The sequence below is a fragment of the Passer domesticus genome, chromosome 1 (assembly GCF_036417665.1).
Source record: "Passer domesticus isolate bPasDom1 chromosome 1, bPasDom1.hap1, whole genome shotgun sequence".
NCBI lineage: Eukaryota > Metazoa > Chordata > Aves > Passeriformes > Passeridae > Passer > Passer domesticus.
In genome coordinates this window covers 40,231,397-40,248,311 of record NC_087474.1, presented here as the reverse complement: position 1 = coordinate 40,248,311, position 16,915 = coordinate 40,231,397, and the positions used below count along the sequence as shown (strand labels likewise).

The 16,915-nt window shown below is 41.9% G+C and overlaps 1 protein-coding gene across 2 annotated transcripts in view; it reads right to left on the bottom strand.

Moving 5' to 3' along the window:
* The window catches only part of TGFBR2 (transforming growth factor beta receptor 2), a 61,135-nt gene extending 44,727 nt beyond the window's left edge, over positions 1 to 16,408 (bottom strand). Inside the window, exons 1-2 of one of the 2 annotated variants that reach the window (XM_064415223.1) lie at positions 15,617 to 16,408; positions 15,197 to 15,442 (exon numbers count right to left, since the gene is read on the bottom strand). In XM_064415223.1, coding sequence (XP_064271293.1) covers positions 15,197 to 15,290 — 94 coding nt within the window. In that variant the 5' untranslated portion in view covers positions 15,291 to 15,442; positions 15,617 to 16,408. Of the gene's footprint in view, positions 1 to 15,196; positions 15,539 to 15,616 lie in introns of those variants that run through there. The other variant, XM_064415230.1, reaches the window with a different exon arrangement.
* Between the last annotated feature and the right edge of the window lie 507 nt (positions 16,409 to 16,915).

The window sequence follows — 16,915 nt, the reverse complement described above, 5'->3', positions numbered from 1 at the left end:
AGAAATAGCATGCCTAAGACATTAAAAATTTTTATGTCCAATGGCATGGTTTGGAGCACATAAATTGGAGGCCTGCCATTCAGGGTTCTATTCTCACCTAGGCAGAGATATTTGAACAGAATTTTCTCGCTCTTTCCATGCACAGCTCCATAGTGAGCCTCTGCACTGGCACCTTTTGTGCCAGCTGCCCTGAGTTAGGGGTGCTTCGTGCCTCCAACCAGAACCCACATTCTTCACGCATGATCTCAGCAACCTGTACAGCCAGGATTGGAGCTGACAGAGCAAACTGGCTTCGGCCACAGCTCCTGAGGCCACCTTAAACAAGGACGAGGTCTGCACAGCAAGAGTCTCTATCTGTACAACAGAAAGCTGTACGTGTGTGCACCGGTTGCTGCTGAACCAAACCAGAATTTCTGTGGTATTTTGCAGCACTCCAGTAAGAGTGGGGAGAAAGCTGTGTGCACACAAAGGCTCACAGCTGCCCAATCAAAATAAGCATTTAAATGGATTAACCAGACAACTGTTCTTTCAAACTTGCAATCGTTACACAGCTACATAAATCAGAGGGATTTATAAATATTTGTTTTTCCAGATAAAAGGAGGATATTAGCGGGATTTTTTAAAAATGAATTCACTGCCACTATCTGTCCCTCCCAGCCATTAATGAACAAACAAGAAAACAAAACAAAAACAAGGATGTTATGCATACAAAAATTGTAGTAATAATTCTAAAATTGTTACTTGGGGATTTTGGTTTAAGGTTAATATAAAAAGACATTTTGCTATTGTAAGCAGCATGAAAGACCTGATTTTATTTAGGTTTTTGAAGACCTCTGAACTTGAAGAATATTTGAGAGATCTGGAATTTAAGTTAAGGCACATTCCATGACTAGAGGATGCTATTATGGTACTAGTTTACAATATAATCTACTGATTATGATAAGACAGAATTCTATGCAATTTCTTTCTCTAGACCTGAATATAACCCATCATTGCTAGTCTATTTGAAAAACTGTTTCCAAATAAGAAGACTCATTTAACAAGTCCTCATCCTTTACACACACACAGAGGCTCCTCTGTCAGCCACTGATGGGCAAACATGCTTATGCGGAAGCTCTGTTCAGAGCTCCTTTTCACTGTGAGAAGCCATTTTCCTTCAGGAAAATGGTGCTTATGAACCATTCTGTCCCCACACAGCAAGTTTTGAATGACAGATTCAGGAAAACAGTATTAAAAAGAAATTACTCTCTTTCATAATCCATCAGCTCAGATAAAATAGTAAATCAGAGGAAAGTTAGACACAAATGTAATCCCCTAGGAGTAGAATCACTTTGAATAGATTTGAAGAAAAATACATATCCTTCTCAAATTCAGTAGCTTGGATGGTTATATTTGTCTCTGTCAAGTTACATGCAAAGAAGCAGAGTAACAGAATTCAATACCCTGGGGACATGCTATCTTGATAGATGCATCTAACTGCCACAACTATTAATGGGAATTATATACTGACTATTGAGAAAAGGGCATATGCATAAAACTACACACTTCCAATGATATTCAACCTTAGGAAAACTTTATTTTTCAGACTTGTGTTGCAAAGATCCTACTGCTGTGGCACACTGTTAGTGAATTATCAGATTTCTTGGTAAAAGAAGTATCTCTCTCAACAAAGCAGCACCTCCTTTGTCTGCCAAACATATCCCCCAGGTATTAGCTGTTTCTTTTTATGCATTTGCAAATTATTCCCCCAGTTACCTCTGAGACAGTAAATCACTAGCTGGCAATACCACCCTGCTGAAATAAGGGCACAAATGATCAGCTCCTTCATTTCTATTTGAGGTTGAAATTTTACTGGCCTTAAAGGAAAATAAAAGCCATGAGTGAAACCTGCCCATTCTGAAATAAATAGGTCTTTCACCTTTAAATACCTCTCTTGAAACTCCACTGAAAGGTTCTTACCTTTGCCATTATTTCTAAATCACATGCAAAGAGAATTCATTCACTATATCTTAAAACTAAGTATTTTAAGGACACTTGCATCAATATGAATTCATGGTCCACCTACATTAAAAAAAAAACTGTGGACACCAGAAGATCTGCGTGTAGGAATACAACACTTCTCATTCCATACAACAACACATTACTCACTGCTTGCAGCAGCCAGCCCCCAGCAGGACTTGCATTACAATGTAAGGGGAGGACATTCCCACATTAGGTCCTGCTCAGCAGGAAGGGACTTGCCAATCTAAAGTGTTCAGTCTACCTGCCTGAAGATGTGTGAGGGACTGCAGGCTCTTACATGTCATTTATTATGAGGTAGAATATAATTGTGAATTTGAAAAGTACATATCAAGTTGGATTTCCAGGGTTTTCCCCTCCCAGTTGCTTTACCTAATAGTTGTTACTCTAAATCCACTATTTCAGCCCTCCAGCTATCTCTTCAGTAATTCTTAAGACAATAATCTTTCACCAGCAAGCTTGTTTAAAAGAAACATTGCAAGGAAAAGACTAATTTAAGCCTCTAAAAAACAATTTCTTCTATTGAAGAGAAAGTTGGGAAGAGATAAGACAGAATCAAAGAGCAAGTGTGCCAAGCAGCAGCTCAGAACCCACCACTACTTCTCAATTTCCATCTGAATACCTCAAACTTCATCCAATTACTTCAACTATTTTTTTTTTTCCTAACAACTAAGAACTGTGACAAGCAATACATAATGACACTTGATAAATTTTTAAATTGTGCAGTTGATTTCTGGCACAGCATTATGTTCCTCTCCTACTACATAATATTCCTGCTACTGCAGGACAGAAAATGTTTATTGTCACATACAGGAGTTAAATTTAATATGATAAGATCTTCACCAGATGCTGTGATTTCTGCATGTTGCTATGTCAACTTATACTCATTGATGTTTAATATTTTAAAGTCATCAAATGTTTCTGGATATTGGTCATCGCCATCCTTAATCTGGAGTGCACTTATTCAACTGTACAAATCAGTAGGAGTCTGCAGGATGTCTAAGGGCTTCTATGAAATGCCTTGATCTTTTTAATCAAATGCCAAGTGGATTAATAATTACATCATGAAAATACTATTTCAGCAACTGTCATTGAGGAAGCTGTGCATAACATGGTCATAGCAGCCGAGCCACTCGGCATCCCTTTAAACACCACGAGCCAGTTACATGCTTTGTTATGGTTTCTGGCAAAACTGCTCAGTGACATGGGCAGCTCATTCTCTAAACCCGTCACTTTGGCATTTCTCACAAATACTGCACTCATGTAGAACACTGTTTGTTTTTAAAAGTGTGCTCATAAGGCAAAACAATTCCAAGCTTTCCCAACACAGTAATAGCTTAGACTATACCAGAGGAAAGTATTCCATAGCAATAGAGACATTTTTTTAATTCCTTGCATGTAAAATTTTATAACTCATGCATATTTGAAATATCCGTGTACAGCATTAGTTAGCAGAGCAGTTTAACTGTTTTGTTACTTCTGGAGATGCTAGTCTTAATTCTGACAGGGATGTGAGTGATAACAGCCTGGTGGTGGAAACCTGCTGCATCAAAGATTAAAAGGTTGCAAGAGTTCTGTGACTCTATGGATGGTATTTCCAGTCTGGCCTTCTGAAAGTGAAGCTATTCCACCCAGCTAGTTTTGCAAAGTCCTAACTTACCTGGGTATGTGTTTAACAAGCCAAAGCCTGTCTTAATTTGAAGTTTCATATTGGAAAGTCCATCACATGCCTTGGCCGTACTCTAATAATGAAAGCATCCTGTTTGCTAAAAATGCACACCTTGTGTCTGGGGTGGTTTCACTCACCTACAGCTTCCATTTTTCAGAACGGATGCTTTTTCACCTTTCATAATATCCTCCCCCATGGAGTCTAAAATATCAAGTTAGCACAGCTTAAAACCCTATTTTCCACCAACTAACTGTGGCAAACTTCCATGTGAGCTCTGCTGCATACAGCTAAGCATTCTGGCAGAGCAGATTTAGCTAGGCTGCACTACCTTAACTGTGCCTTAAGGCAAATTACCCCAGTTAATGGTGTTTATGTTATTTATGGTAACTTTACAAGGCATGGCAAAGTGCCTGCATATCTGACCAATCTGACCAATCATATCTCATATCCAGCCAAAGAACAGCAGCTGTGGGTACTACTCCTAATTCTTTAGCTCTTCCTATGCCCAAAACCACAACAATCCATCATGTTGAAAAAGCAGGAAATTATTAACATTAAACTCTCACCTGAAAATGTGAAAAAGACAGCATGGTTCCAAACAAACAGCACCTCCTCCCTCCTTACCCACTGCAGGCTAAGGACAATAGAGTAGAAATTGACGCCCTGGTAAAAGCAAACTATATCTCATTTCCAAAAGCACAGTGGAAACTTAAATCAAAATCCACCTTATAAAGGGAAAAGTGATAATTGTATGGGCAGTCTAAGTATCCATGCTAAGCAACAGCTTGGAAAAGCAGGTGTCAGTGCTTGCTATTTCTAGGTATGTGGTTATGATAGTGGTAAATGTGCCTTGTCATTAGCATTCAAGAGTAAGATACTTCAAATAATTAGTGGTTTGCTTCTAGCATTTGCTACCCACCTTCACCCATGAGAAGGCCAGTGAGTTTCTGCCTTCAAACCACCAGTAGGTACATGCCTGATAATCATACTATAAGCCACCAGAAGAACAAAGCCTGGTTTGGGAATGTGCAAATTGGCTGAACCATGAATAATATATATGTGGACAACCAAGAGAAAAGTTAGGCTTTCAGTTGTCAAACAGAAGAAAGTTATCAAAGCTTCCATGTGCCTCACCAAGCTCCTGGCACACAGCCTCTTAACCTGAGAAAAATAGGGGAGAAAAAAAGTGCTAATATATTATTGAACTTGACAGAGTGTTTGAGACTGTCTTGAACTTGAGAGTGTTTGAGAATTTCTGGATGCTCTAAAGGCTTTAATACAGAATTTCTGTAGAGAAAGAACATGGGTTATGACTCTCTTTGAACCTCAGTTTCCCAATCACAATAGACAAGTGTTGAAACAATCTCTGTTCGTTTCCCATAACTTCTAGAACTGTCTATAGAAACTGTAATTAACATATCATTGCATTACTTTTTGCCACATATTAAACAACACAAGCTGGAACTATGGAAATACTAATATAAATGATTGTACTGAAGTTTAATTATGGCCTCAAAAATACAATGGATGAAATCATGGGAAGCTGGAAATCTGTGTTTGAATCTCTAAGAGGCTTCTCATCTTCTAGTTCACTGCTTTAACCATAGGCTTAGATGCAAAAATTATTGTAAGTCACCAACAAATCTTGTCTCCTTCTCCCATGTGAAACAAGGAGCCTCTAATCCCTTCCAGTCTGTATAGGATGAACTTTCATGTCTAATACAGGTAATTTGAAATTCTTTTAGGGTCAAGTGAATATTTTTTTTAAATAACAGGATATGGCTGATTCTTCATTCTGAACCCCAGTTCCTAAATATTGGTGATTTAGCTGGAATCACATTTTTATTTTCCTTCATAAACATTAAAATCAAGGGACATATATGTACAAGAATCTCTAGGCTGCTCCTGAACTAATAAATATGCCAGTGTGGCCTCAGGGAAAAGTGAGAACAGCAAAGCCCCCAGCCAGCCAGAAATCTTAAGGCAAAAGTATAAAATGTGAGAAGTAAGGAGTGTGTGAGCAAGAAGCTGATGGAGGAAAAAAAAAAAAAAGGAAACACATTTTGATTGTATTTTCTTTTCCAGAAGACTTTACCAATTCCTTCCTGCTGAATGTCTTCCTATATCTATTATCCAGAGCAAAGAGATAGCAGATATGGCTTTAGTTACAACCAGACAGTGTGGTATTCCTGTTTACATGCAAACTTGGGTTATGATAGCTCTGAAAGCCTCATGGCCTGGCACCATACTTACCAGATGAGAATACTACAAATGCAATAAAAGGATCAGCTTCCCAGATTTTTGACTTAAGGCATTCCCTTGTGGTAAAGCTGGGTGAGGAAATGGAAGAATAGGCTGAGGGGAAGAAGGGAAATTCAATAGCCCAGAAGCATGTATTGCTGACCTAGTTACTTTGTGAAGGCTTAAATAAAGAAGCTTACGAAGTCATGACTATTACATGGTCCCCTCTGATCTTTTCATGAGGATGAGAAATGGTTGTTTTCAGTTTAGAAATGAAAAAAGATTCTGTATGTAGAGTGTCTCTTTGTTGTGCTGTGAACTCCCCGGAGAGAATATCAGTCACCCTGCAGGGGCTGGAATAATGAATGAATCCATCAGGGAACAGGCTTTCTTCTCCTGTGACATGCTTTGGGGGACCACCCACACACATGTCAACCCTTTTTCTGCAAAGTGCTGCCTCTAAAGCCTTCCCCTGTCTCAGCCAGCAAGGATCCTTCATCCTAGAGCTTTCATTGATGGAGTTTAGATACTCTCAGGCTGAGGAGTGACATGACCATGGGTCTCCCACTTTCAGGGCAAAAGCTCTAACTGCTTTTGGAAAAGGAGGCAAGGCAACCGTGAAAATTGGTAATAGGAGCTGTGGCGAGGTAGAAGGTACACAGCAGGGCAGCTGGCCTCCTGCCACAGCACAGTCACTGCAGAATCACAGATCTCCTTCTATGCCAGAGACAAATGAGAAGGGTAATTGCTGCATGCTGGTGGGCAGAACTGGTCAAAGGGAATAAAAGATCAACCACCACCTGCAAATGACAGCTCTTCTCCATTGGTTCCTGACTGCAGATTATTCAAAATTTTTCAAAATCTCATGAAAGGTTTCCCATTAGTGAAACACACAAAGATTTACTCCTTACTTCCCTCACCCTTTCTGTAAGTTTCTCAAGAAGAATGGAACATTGAAATCACGACCCAGTCACATTAAAGGAAAGCTTAAGATAGCTACAGAACTGAGAGCATCCTAAGTGGAGCCTGAATTTGCACAGTGGATAATAACTGCATAAAGAGGGAATATTTTAAGAGACTAGACAGGTGGAGGAAAAAAGCTGGGAAAGGAAAAAGATGCAGTTACATGTATCTTATTTCCCCAAGCATGGACTTCAGCAGCCAGAAGTTATTCACATACACTGCTGGCTCCAGCACTCGAAGGTACGCTGGAGTGCTGTTGTAACTATGACTTCACATTTGCTCCAGCCACAGAGCTCCCAAAGCATATGGAAGTTGGTCAGGACAGCCCGGTAATCCTAAAATTAGGAGGCCAGCCAAAATGGTAGGAAATTTAATCTTCCTTTGAGAACTAAGACCTGTTTTGAATTGTTGCCCAAGTGGTGCTATCCAAACCACTGATGTACTGCAACTTTATATAACAAGTTTTCAGCAGTATCTAAAGCTGCTAATTAGGCTCAGGGATCAAACCAGATCAGTATCTCAAGACACACAAGAATCCTGGATAGCTGCTTCTGCTTTCTTCTCTGAAAATAACCAGAAGAGATAACCCATTACTAATCATCTGTGGTCTGCTTCAAAGTTCGGCCCCTTGTACAGCAACATTAAAGATGTTCTTATATTAGTTAGTGAGATGAAATCTACAAAATTGCTACATTATCATCCAAAAGCCCCAGGCACCATCAAACCATGCCAACAGGTGATGTATAGGCATGATGAACTTAATCCCATTCTGGGCTGCAGAATCCACAGCAGAATTAAAACTGGAGGGAGATGGTTCACCTGCATCTCACATCTATAATATTTAGATCCAGGAGAATTACAGGTCAACACTTGATAAATCTAACTGAACCCCCTTTTCTTGCTAAGTCAATAAATTGAGTACCAGCTCACTTATGATCATTCTGGGTAAAATGTTTAACAAAATTAAAAACCACATCCATATTCTGAGAAGGCATTTGTTCTTTAGTCCTCATTTTGCATTCTCCACTTTTCTTCCTTATTAACTGCATCAGCAATAGAAGCTTATCAGTGATGAAGGAGCTTAAGTTTTCATACATCTTAGGAAATGCACACAAGTGTTTTCAAAGGAAAGGCCTGGTCTTGATGAGAAATCATCCTTCTTAGATATTTATCCTTTTTTGGGACTAGCTATCCCACATCAATTCATCTGCATCCTCCCAAATTCCCTTACCATGACTCTTCCTGGGCAAAAATCATTAATGATACCTTACAAGAAGTTTGGAAGTGTTCTCTTTCTGAAATCACCCATTCTTAATGTTCTGAGGACTTCAAAAAACTGCAGTCAAATTACTCTTTAGCTCCAAGAAAGAGAACCAGATCACTCTGGCTCCTGTAAGACTGATACCACAAAAGCCCCCTCGAGGGAATTACAGCCTCATAACATACAGTTGCCTATTATTTATTCTGTGGCCAGATTCTGCCAGCTGGTATAAATCAGGGCAGGTTCCTGGGCTTCAACAGAGGAAGCTGATTTATGCCAGCTGACAGTCTGGCTGCACGCGCTCCACTTGCACAATGCTAGTTTTTAAAGAGACCTGTTAAAGTGCCCCAGGCACGTAAGAACCACGCTCGGATCTTTGCTTGGAAAATGTTGCTCCGAGGAATAGAACCGCAAGACCTTCCTGCTGCTCTCTGGGTGTACTGTTCAAATTCACAGAAGAAAGTCTCTAAGCCCTGACAGAGCCACCATGACCTTGGGAACAAATATGCATTTTCTAATATCCCCTACATACACTAGTTTTTTTAACTGAGCTTTAACACTACATTAAATGAAGCCCATGGGAATATCAATGCAATGTTTTGGAAGAACTGATCAGCTGCAGAGAGGGCAAAATTGATCTTTCAAAACTTGTGTTACTGGTAACTATAAACACACTACAAAGAATGTGGTGTGACTTGCAAATCACTGGCTAAATGTATAGCTTTGGCTGCTTGATAAAATCTTTCTTTTTTACCTTAAAACCTCAGGTATGTACTTAAGAGAACAGGGAAACAGCTCACTTGAGGGTGTGGGCTGAAGTGCTTGGGTACAAACAGAAGACAGTAGGAACAGAAGATGCTTTCTGATACCTCTGATTTCAGATTGCCATTGCAAAGGCACAGTGTTAATCCCAGGTGTCACTGTAGGGATGTAACTGTTGGGTTGTCAGCTGAGGCAAGTACTTCAAGCGTGAGGAAGCAGACTCCTCTGTTACTGAAATAAATTAATTTCAGTCCAATTTTTGCCAAAACACTACTCTGGGTGAGCAAAGAATTGAAATCCTGAAATCAGACTAACAGGACTGTTAATAATCAAAATTGTGGTTCTTTTGCATGACACAAATTTCTGAATACAGCTTGTTATTACAATATGAAACAAAGACTAGAAGTCACCAGCCATTCAGAGCACTGCCATTCCCACCCAAGAGGGAGCAAACAAACACGTGGCTACAGGTCAACCTCAAAAAGGCTGTCAGAGGAATGTTTTTCCTGCCCCACAAAGTGCTTCAACATTTCATACATTTTCATATTCACAACAGAGTGAAACCAAAATCACTTGAGGTGTTATATATGGGGACATCTACGTATGCATGCCCAGTGAGAGCGACGGCCCTCCAATATCCTGGGGAGAGCGGATAGGGGGAGCTCCAGTTTCAAACGTGCATTTTGTGAGTCAGGCCCATGCACTTAATCCCACCTTTCTTCCACTGACCAGTGTTTAGTTATTGATCAATGATGACTTTTTTATCTTTCTGTATCAGAAATTCTACTGTGGACTAGGGAAGAAACAAAAAAAAAAAAAAAGGAAATGTTTCCTGATGAAAGTTTTAATGGAAACTGGTACATTTCCACAAATTGTCTCAGTTTTGACAAATCAGCATTTTCCCATGAAAAACAGTGTCAAAAACTCTCAACCAGGTCTAATTCTAACCAGATTAACTCAGGGATGAATGCCAGCAGGAAGTTCTTGCTAAATACCAGTTGTTTGAGCAAGGGAAAACTACTTCTTCCTGAGACGATCTTCCCAGAGGTGGAAAGGCTTTAAAACCCCTATGAAAAAAAGGACAGGTAGTTCCAGCTGTAACAACTACAATGGTATTCACAGCAAGAGAAAGAGCAAGGAAATGGCATATTTAAAAAAATATGCACGAACATGGACAAATCAGCAACTAGTATTTCCCCTGACACTGTTAATGTTATCATTTCTTAAAATCTAGAACAGCTGCTAAAGCTTTGCAGCAATGCAAACAAGCTGACATTAGCCTATATGAACTGCTGGGCAGGGCCCTTAAAACATGCTTCAATTTCAATTCTGCTTAAATCTCTAGAAGCTAATGGACACATACAAATGATGAGCATGCTGTCACCAGGAAAAAATACAGTTAAGTAATTCCTGGTGAGATTTGTTAGTTCTAACTACTCCTCTGGATGAGATTCCATCAGTCAACGGTGTTTGAAGCAATTTGCTCTCTTTACATATCTTACTCTAAACATCTGTACACAACTAAAAACTGTGTTCTTTCAGGCAGTAGGATATAAAATGCTGTACTCAACAAATGCCAGTGCGGCTGCTCTGTTGCTATGCCAGAGTGCAGACATAATATGAAAAACAACTGTTGAAGACTTAGCTGGGTCACTGAGAACCCAATTCTGCAAATGTTTAGTGCCAACCCATTGCTTACAATGGCATTTGCCCTGTCCCAGTGTGTACGCCCACTCCTTGCTGTAAAAGCAATCTATCCCCTGTAGTAAGAAGCTTCTGTGCTGTTTCTTAATACAACACCTGCCAGTGAAATTAAACTTCCAAAGGACTTGGGCTGTCAAAGCCAAGACATACTCTTTCTGATTTATTTTAGTCTATTTTAACCTTCCAGAATAAGAATTCATAGAAAAGTGCAAGTATTTTTTCTTCACCTTTTATTTTTGAAACTATTTTATAAGGGTTTAAAAATCACTTCCCATTATCCCATAGGAAAAAAAACCCCACAAAACAACAAGAAACCCCTCTAACACCAACAGAATATAAAGCTAAAGACCAATTAAGTAACCCAAATCTCAGCACTCTTAGACTAGGATTCAGCCAACTTTTTCATATCAGGACTGGCTCTCCACTACTTCATGCTGGGAGCCCCTTCTATTCTTCCACATCTTCACAGGCTGATACCTCAGTCAATTTTAGTGAGTTTGCAATGCTCTGGCAATACAGAATGTCTAATATTCCCGGGATGTGCCTACCTGGGTATTTCCCCTGAGTCAAAAGGCTCCTCTGTGGCAAAGGAAATGACGCTGTTGTCACCACCTGCCTCAGGGCACCCCTTCATTCCTCTGCTTGTCAGGTGCCAGAAGGGCTGTGGGAACCATGGGCAAATGAGGGCTGTAGCAGCCCATGTTCCCACTGCTGATCCCGGGATCACAGAGGTGGCTGGAAGCCCTGCCTTGCACTGAGGGCTGGAGTGCAGCCATGCCAGTCAGGGTGGAGATTGCACGATCACTTTCTTCAGAATCTGTCGGTGCACGAGTGAGCATGTTTCATACCTAGCTGATATAAATGCACCCTGTTATGCAAGATCCAAGAGTAACAGATTGGGCACAACCTGTTGGTTTTGCTCATTTTGGCAGTACTGGGTGTAAGACACAGCTCTTCTGAGGTCGGAGAAGTGGCAGTGAATGCTAGCAAAGTGCACATAGCACATACATACATTACTGAGAAGAGTTCCTATGCCACAAATGCAAAAAAAAAAAAAACCCCAGAAAACAACAAAGTATCACTTTAAAATATCTTGCAGAGGAAATATAAGCATCGGAAACTCCAACAACTGGTGCTACCGTGATACTATGCTCTTTTTTTCTCCCCTCAAAAGAGCAAATGCTTTCTAAAAGTCTTTGAAAAAAAAAAAAATTGCAAAAACCCCCACAAACCAAACCACGAGGAATTTTCCTTCTTGTAACAGCCTGACACCATATTTCCTCCTATGGTCAGAGTTAACCTTGTCACAATGACAACTTTATTAGGCACATTATAGGATGCTGCATCTTTCAAACTGCAACAATTCATCCCAGAAAGGAGTATTTAATTTTGAAGCAATGTTGTTTGACTAAATATAGGTCATATAAGAGTAAGTGTTTATAAAATATGAGTGAAAAAATACTACAAATATGAAAAACTCTGAATTACTCCATTGCCCTTTTTTTTGGAATTACTTTTGAAACTGTTTCAGGAAACCTGCTATAACTCTGTATAACTCTACTATTGCTAATGGAACTATAGTCATTTGCAGCAGCTTAAGATCTGGCTCATAATTTTTTAATAGAAACCATTGTGATATGGAATTCACCACTTGAGTATTAGAGAAGCATGTTAATGCCAATGAACTAAAAATAGCAAGTAAACAAAAGTGTTTTTCAAAGTCTTAGGTATAAAAGTCTCACAATTCAAGGATACTCCATAAATAGAAGAAAATGAAATATCGTCTCTGATATATCCCTACTTCCCACCTGAAATACCCGGAAAAATGCCAGTTTTAATGGGGGGCAGGAATGCATTTTAGACTCAATCTTGTGACAAACATGTTCCATCCCATTACAAGATGTTTGCGCTCCTACTTCCCTTTTGCAAACATCTGAAGCTCTAATTTGATTTTCATACTATAAAATTAACTAACTCTGATATGGCTTTCAAAAAAATAGACAATAATGCAAATAGAGTTTGGCTGAATGGAAATATTAAGTTCCTGATGTTCAGAGATGAACAATTATGTGGATGATTCCAAGGAACAAATTTCTGGTTATGATAACCCAAAGACAAACTAAAAATTCATGTTCACTTGAACACACTAACACCAATTTCTTATGTGAGCAACTGCTGTTTTGCACTGCCATTAATTGATAAAATGTTCAATAAATCATTCAAAACCATTCAAAAAAATCACACCTTGCCCCTTTAGCCAAAAAAAGTCAATTACTTCCATGTAGTACAGGACATCAGAGTATCTTTTTCAAAGCATATAATTCCTATTGAATCTGTTCATGAATTTGTGGGTTTGTCCGGAATCTTTATGGGAATGTGTCATTCTTGTCTAATATTTTGCTGTGAATAACGTTAAAATGAAATTTTACCTGGTGCTTTGTTAACCAGCCATCTGGTTAGTTAGTAGGCACACCTGGGAACTGAGCTCTTCTGAGACTGATATATCTCCTTTTTTTTCAGCATCACTATACTGATGAATTACTACAAAATAAGCAGCTAATTTTTTTTTCTGTTTTGTTTTCCCCCAAGCATTTGGCAGCTCTAATTTTCATTCTGGTGCCAAATAACTACCAACATCCAAACCTCACACTTTCTGCTCCACAGAACTGTTGCTTTCTGATTAACTCTTCCTGTCATAATAGAATTCTATGGCACAATAGAATCCTATGGTGATTATCAAAACAGCTTTTGGAGCTATGGGACAGATTATCTGACAACAGTTTTGGTTTGATTATCTACTCAGTTTTGGTTATTGTAGGGTGTAGATGAAGACGAGTAGGAAAAATGCTGGAATTGTAACCAGTTTATGTTCCTTTTCCTCACTGGACCTATGACAAGAAAGAAGAAAAAACTCTTGAGTCGTGCCTGCTTTTGAGACTGTAATAGACAGTTTGAGACTGTCTATTACTGATTGAGTGTAAAAAAAAAAAGTATAATAATAAATAACATAATCAAGATTAACAAAAACTGAGCCTCTCCATTTAAAGTTTTTTGTGATGGGAATCTGCAAAAGTTTGAGGCTGGGGTCAAAATAAAGGCCATCACTAGTTGAATATGATTTATGTTAATGAAAAATGATAGAAAATATATATAAAAAAATTAAAAGAAGCTATACAACTCAAATTTAATATAACTTTGAGTTGCGGGACACCATTGTGTCTTATTCTTACACTGTTCTTTTCTTCTGCCCTAAGCTTTCATGAGTAACTTTGCAGGTATGCAAAACCTGTTGACTTTGACAGGGCTGTTAATGAAGCATGAAGTTATTCAAAACTGCACATAGCTAAAGGCACTGGCTATTCAAGAGTTACCCACTTTATGTTATTATGTTTCAGCCGAAATTTGGGATCAACTACTGACCATGAATGGACCAGACAGGAGAATCAGAGGGCCCAGGGCAAAGTTTGTAGAAGCCCAGGTGTCTGCACACCTTCTGAAGACTAAAACTAGATGTGCCATTACAAGACATCTTAGAAAGCTACTTAATTCTTCACAAGTGTTTCAGATGCTGTTTGCTGCAATATCCTGTTCTCTTTTTAGGTTCATCACTTGTTCTGCAACGTGATTTAGGGCCTAAGCTTGATATTACAGATGTTAATTTACAGATGTGGGTAACTACTGGTAGGACAGAGACGGAAAGCCACTCAGGGCACGAATCTTGTTTTTGCAGCGGAAATTTAAGCTCATAGTACATTATAAATTATGACACGAAGAATACTGCAAGCTGCAGACCCCAAAAAACCTATCTAAGGATGTCTTGGTAGAAGCAGGGTAAAAAGTGTCACTTTTAAAGTGAGTCAAACAACATGTGCAGAGAGGAATGAGTGCTTTTCAGTCCAACTGCGCACAGCCACGGCTGAACTCCGCTCTTAGCAGAGACTCACACGAAACCCAGCTTTTGGTAACCAAGCGCAGCCCCGCGCAGCCGCGGGCTCTGTGGGCACGCACAGGCCCTCGCTCCGAGGGCACGTCCAGCCGCGCGGCCGCGGCGGTGCAGCACGGCCGGTGCCCAGCCGAGCGGCGCTGCCGGGCCCGGGGGGCGCTGCCGGCGGCCGCGGGGTCCCGGCCCGGCCCGGCCCTGCGCACGGGGCCGGCACCAGGTGCCGCAGCCGCCGCATCAGCTGCGGGCCGGGCCTGCACCCTTCCCCCGGCCACCGCAGGCAGCCCCGCAGATGCCCTCTCCGGGCTCCTCCGGCCCGAGCAGACCCTGCTGATTTCCTGCCAAACCCGCTCCTTTCTCCCGCTGTTCCCTCCACGGACGGACCTCAGCTTTGGCCAGCTTTGGCCGCGCAACCCTGAGATTCCTAGTTCTTTCTTCCCCGCTTACTCTCCCGCAGGGCCATCAACAAACACGCTCACCCCCTCCCGAAATGCTTCCAGCCTCAAAACTTTCTTAGCAACCGTGTCCCCCGCCTCCCGCGGCGGACGCCTGTCCCTCGCCGCCTGCCCCCGTCCCCTCCCGCCCCGCTCCGGCCCCAGCAGCTGTCAAGCGGCAGCGCGGGCCGGCGCGCACTTACCCCGGAGCAGAGCGGGGACCGAGCTGCCCATGAGCACCCAGAGGGAAAGGCGCAGCAGCAGCCGCCGCAGGCTCCTCGGCAGCCGGGGAGTCATCGCGGAGCCGGATCGGCGCGGCCGGCGAGCCGCGGGCGGGGCGCGGGGGCGGCGGGGAGGCCGCGGCGGCGGTGGCGGGGCTGGCGGGGAGCGGGGCTGCGCCGCTCCGCTGCTCGGGACCGCGGGTGACTCACTGAAACTTCACTTCGGCGCTGCAGGGGAAACAGGAAATCTTAAACTTCGCAAACAGCTGGGCAGGACTTTCTTACTCTTACAGTAGTTCCTTCTCCCCCTTCCCACAGTCACCCCCTCCCCTGCTCTCGCCCTTTTTCTTTCCTTTTTCTTTTTTTTCTTTTTTTTTTTTTCCTTTTAACATGAAACCTCACCCAGTTTGGTGTCAATCATCTGCCAGAGGCCAGCCCCTCTCAGGTCTGGCTCTCCCACCACTAGCGCGTTGGGGCCAGCCCCGACGTGCAGCCCGGATCCCTGCGCCTGCCTCCCTCCGAGGCGGGGACCGGGCGCAGGCACCCGCCCGGAGCTGCACCGGGGCTGGCGAGGAGGCTCAAGGTCGACAGGAAACCGCCAGCTCGGAGGGCTACTACTCGCTCGCTGCGAGTTGAAAAGGACCCAGTCGTGTCATTTGGGATATGCGGACTTTGCAGAGCTCCTCCTCGCATCCGTATCCCTGCCCTTAATGATGCTGCAGCAGCAGCCTGTTTCCTCCTCTGCAGAACGGGTATCGGAAAGACGGACGTAACCCCCGGATGAACGAGAGCAGGGGAGGTTGAAGTCAGGGTAACAGCAGGAAATATTCACGCAGACTAGCTGGGCACTCATCTTGCAGATGTTGAAGCTGACTGGCACAACTTGCCACCTGCTGCTTATTTTGCTCCCAAATAAACTGGTTGTGCACTCAAATGCTGTGTATGTGACAGAAATTAAGTTTGTCTCCATCCCTCTCCAAAGGAACCTGTACCAGAGATTTTGCCTTCTCTGCAACGGGGAAGTTGCAGAGGATTCAGAGAGTAGGATCACACTGGTGATGCCAGCTTTTCATGGCCCAGTCAGAGACTGTAAGAACCATTCAGTTTTGAATCTGAATAAGGGTTGAACTCTCTGCCAGTATAAATCCAGCCAATGCATAGCCAGCAGTTGCATTGAGACCCATTTTCAGCTTACAGTCTTCCTTCCTCTCTGATTTAAATGGCTGGGCATTGATTGAAGGGTAAGCTGATGCACATGGGGATAATTTGAGGGCGATTGTTCCAACGTTGTTGATTTACTTTTGTCTCAGTTAGGACACTAGTTAGAGATACAGATCTGGGTATTTCAGAAAGAGGGCTAAGCCCTCAGGGGGAATATATGTGATTCATGCTCTGAATGCCCCAGATCATCTCTGTTTGAATTTGGAAATGTTTGCATAAAGAATTTAATTGGCCTATAACAGACATTAAAAAAAATCATTGTGCTTTTATGTAAATTTAGTTTTAAACACTCCCTAAATGCATATTTTCACCATGAAGTCTCAGTTTATGGTACAAAGTCTCATAAACCTCTCTCCAAGAGCATTTTCCTCTCCCTTACCCTCTTTTAATATAGTCAAGATTCACTCAAAACAGGTGGTGGTCACCACCCTCCAGAGGTAAGAAAAGTTGCAGACTCCCCTTTGAGCACAGACTGGAGTG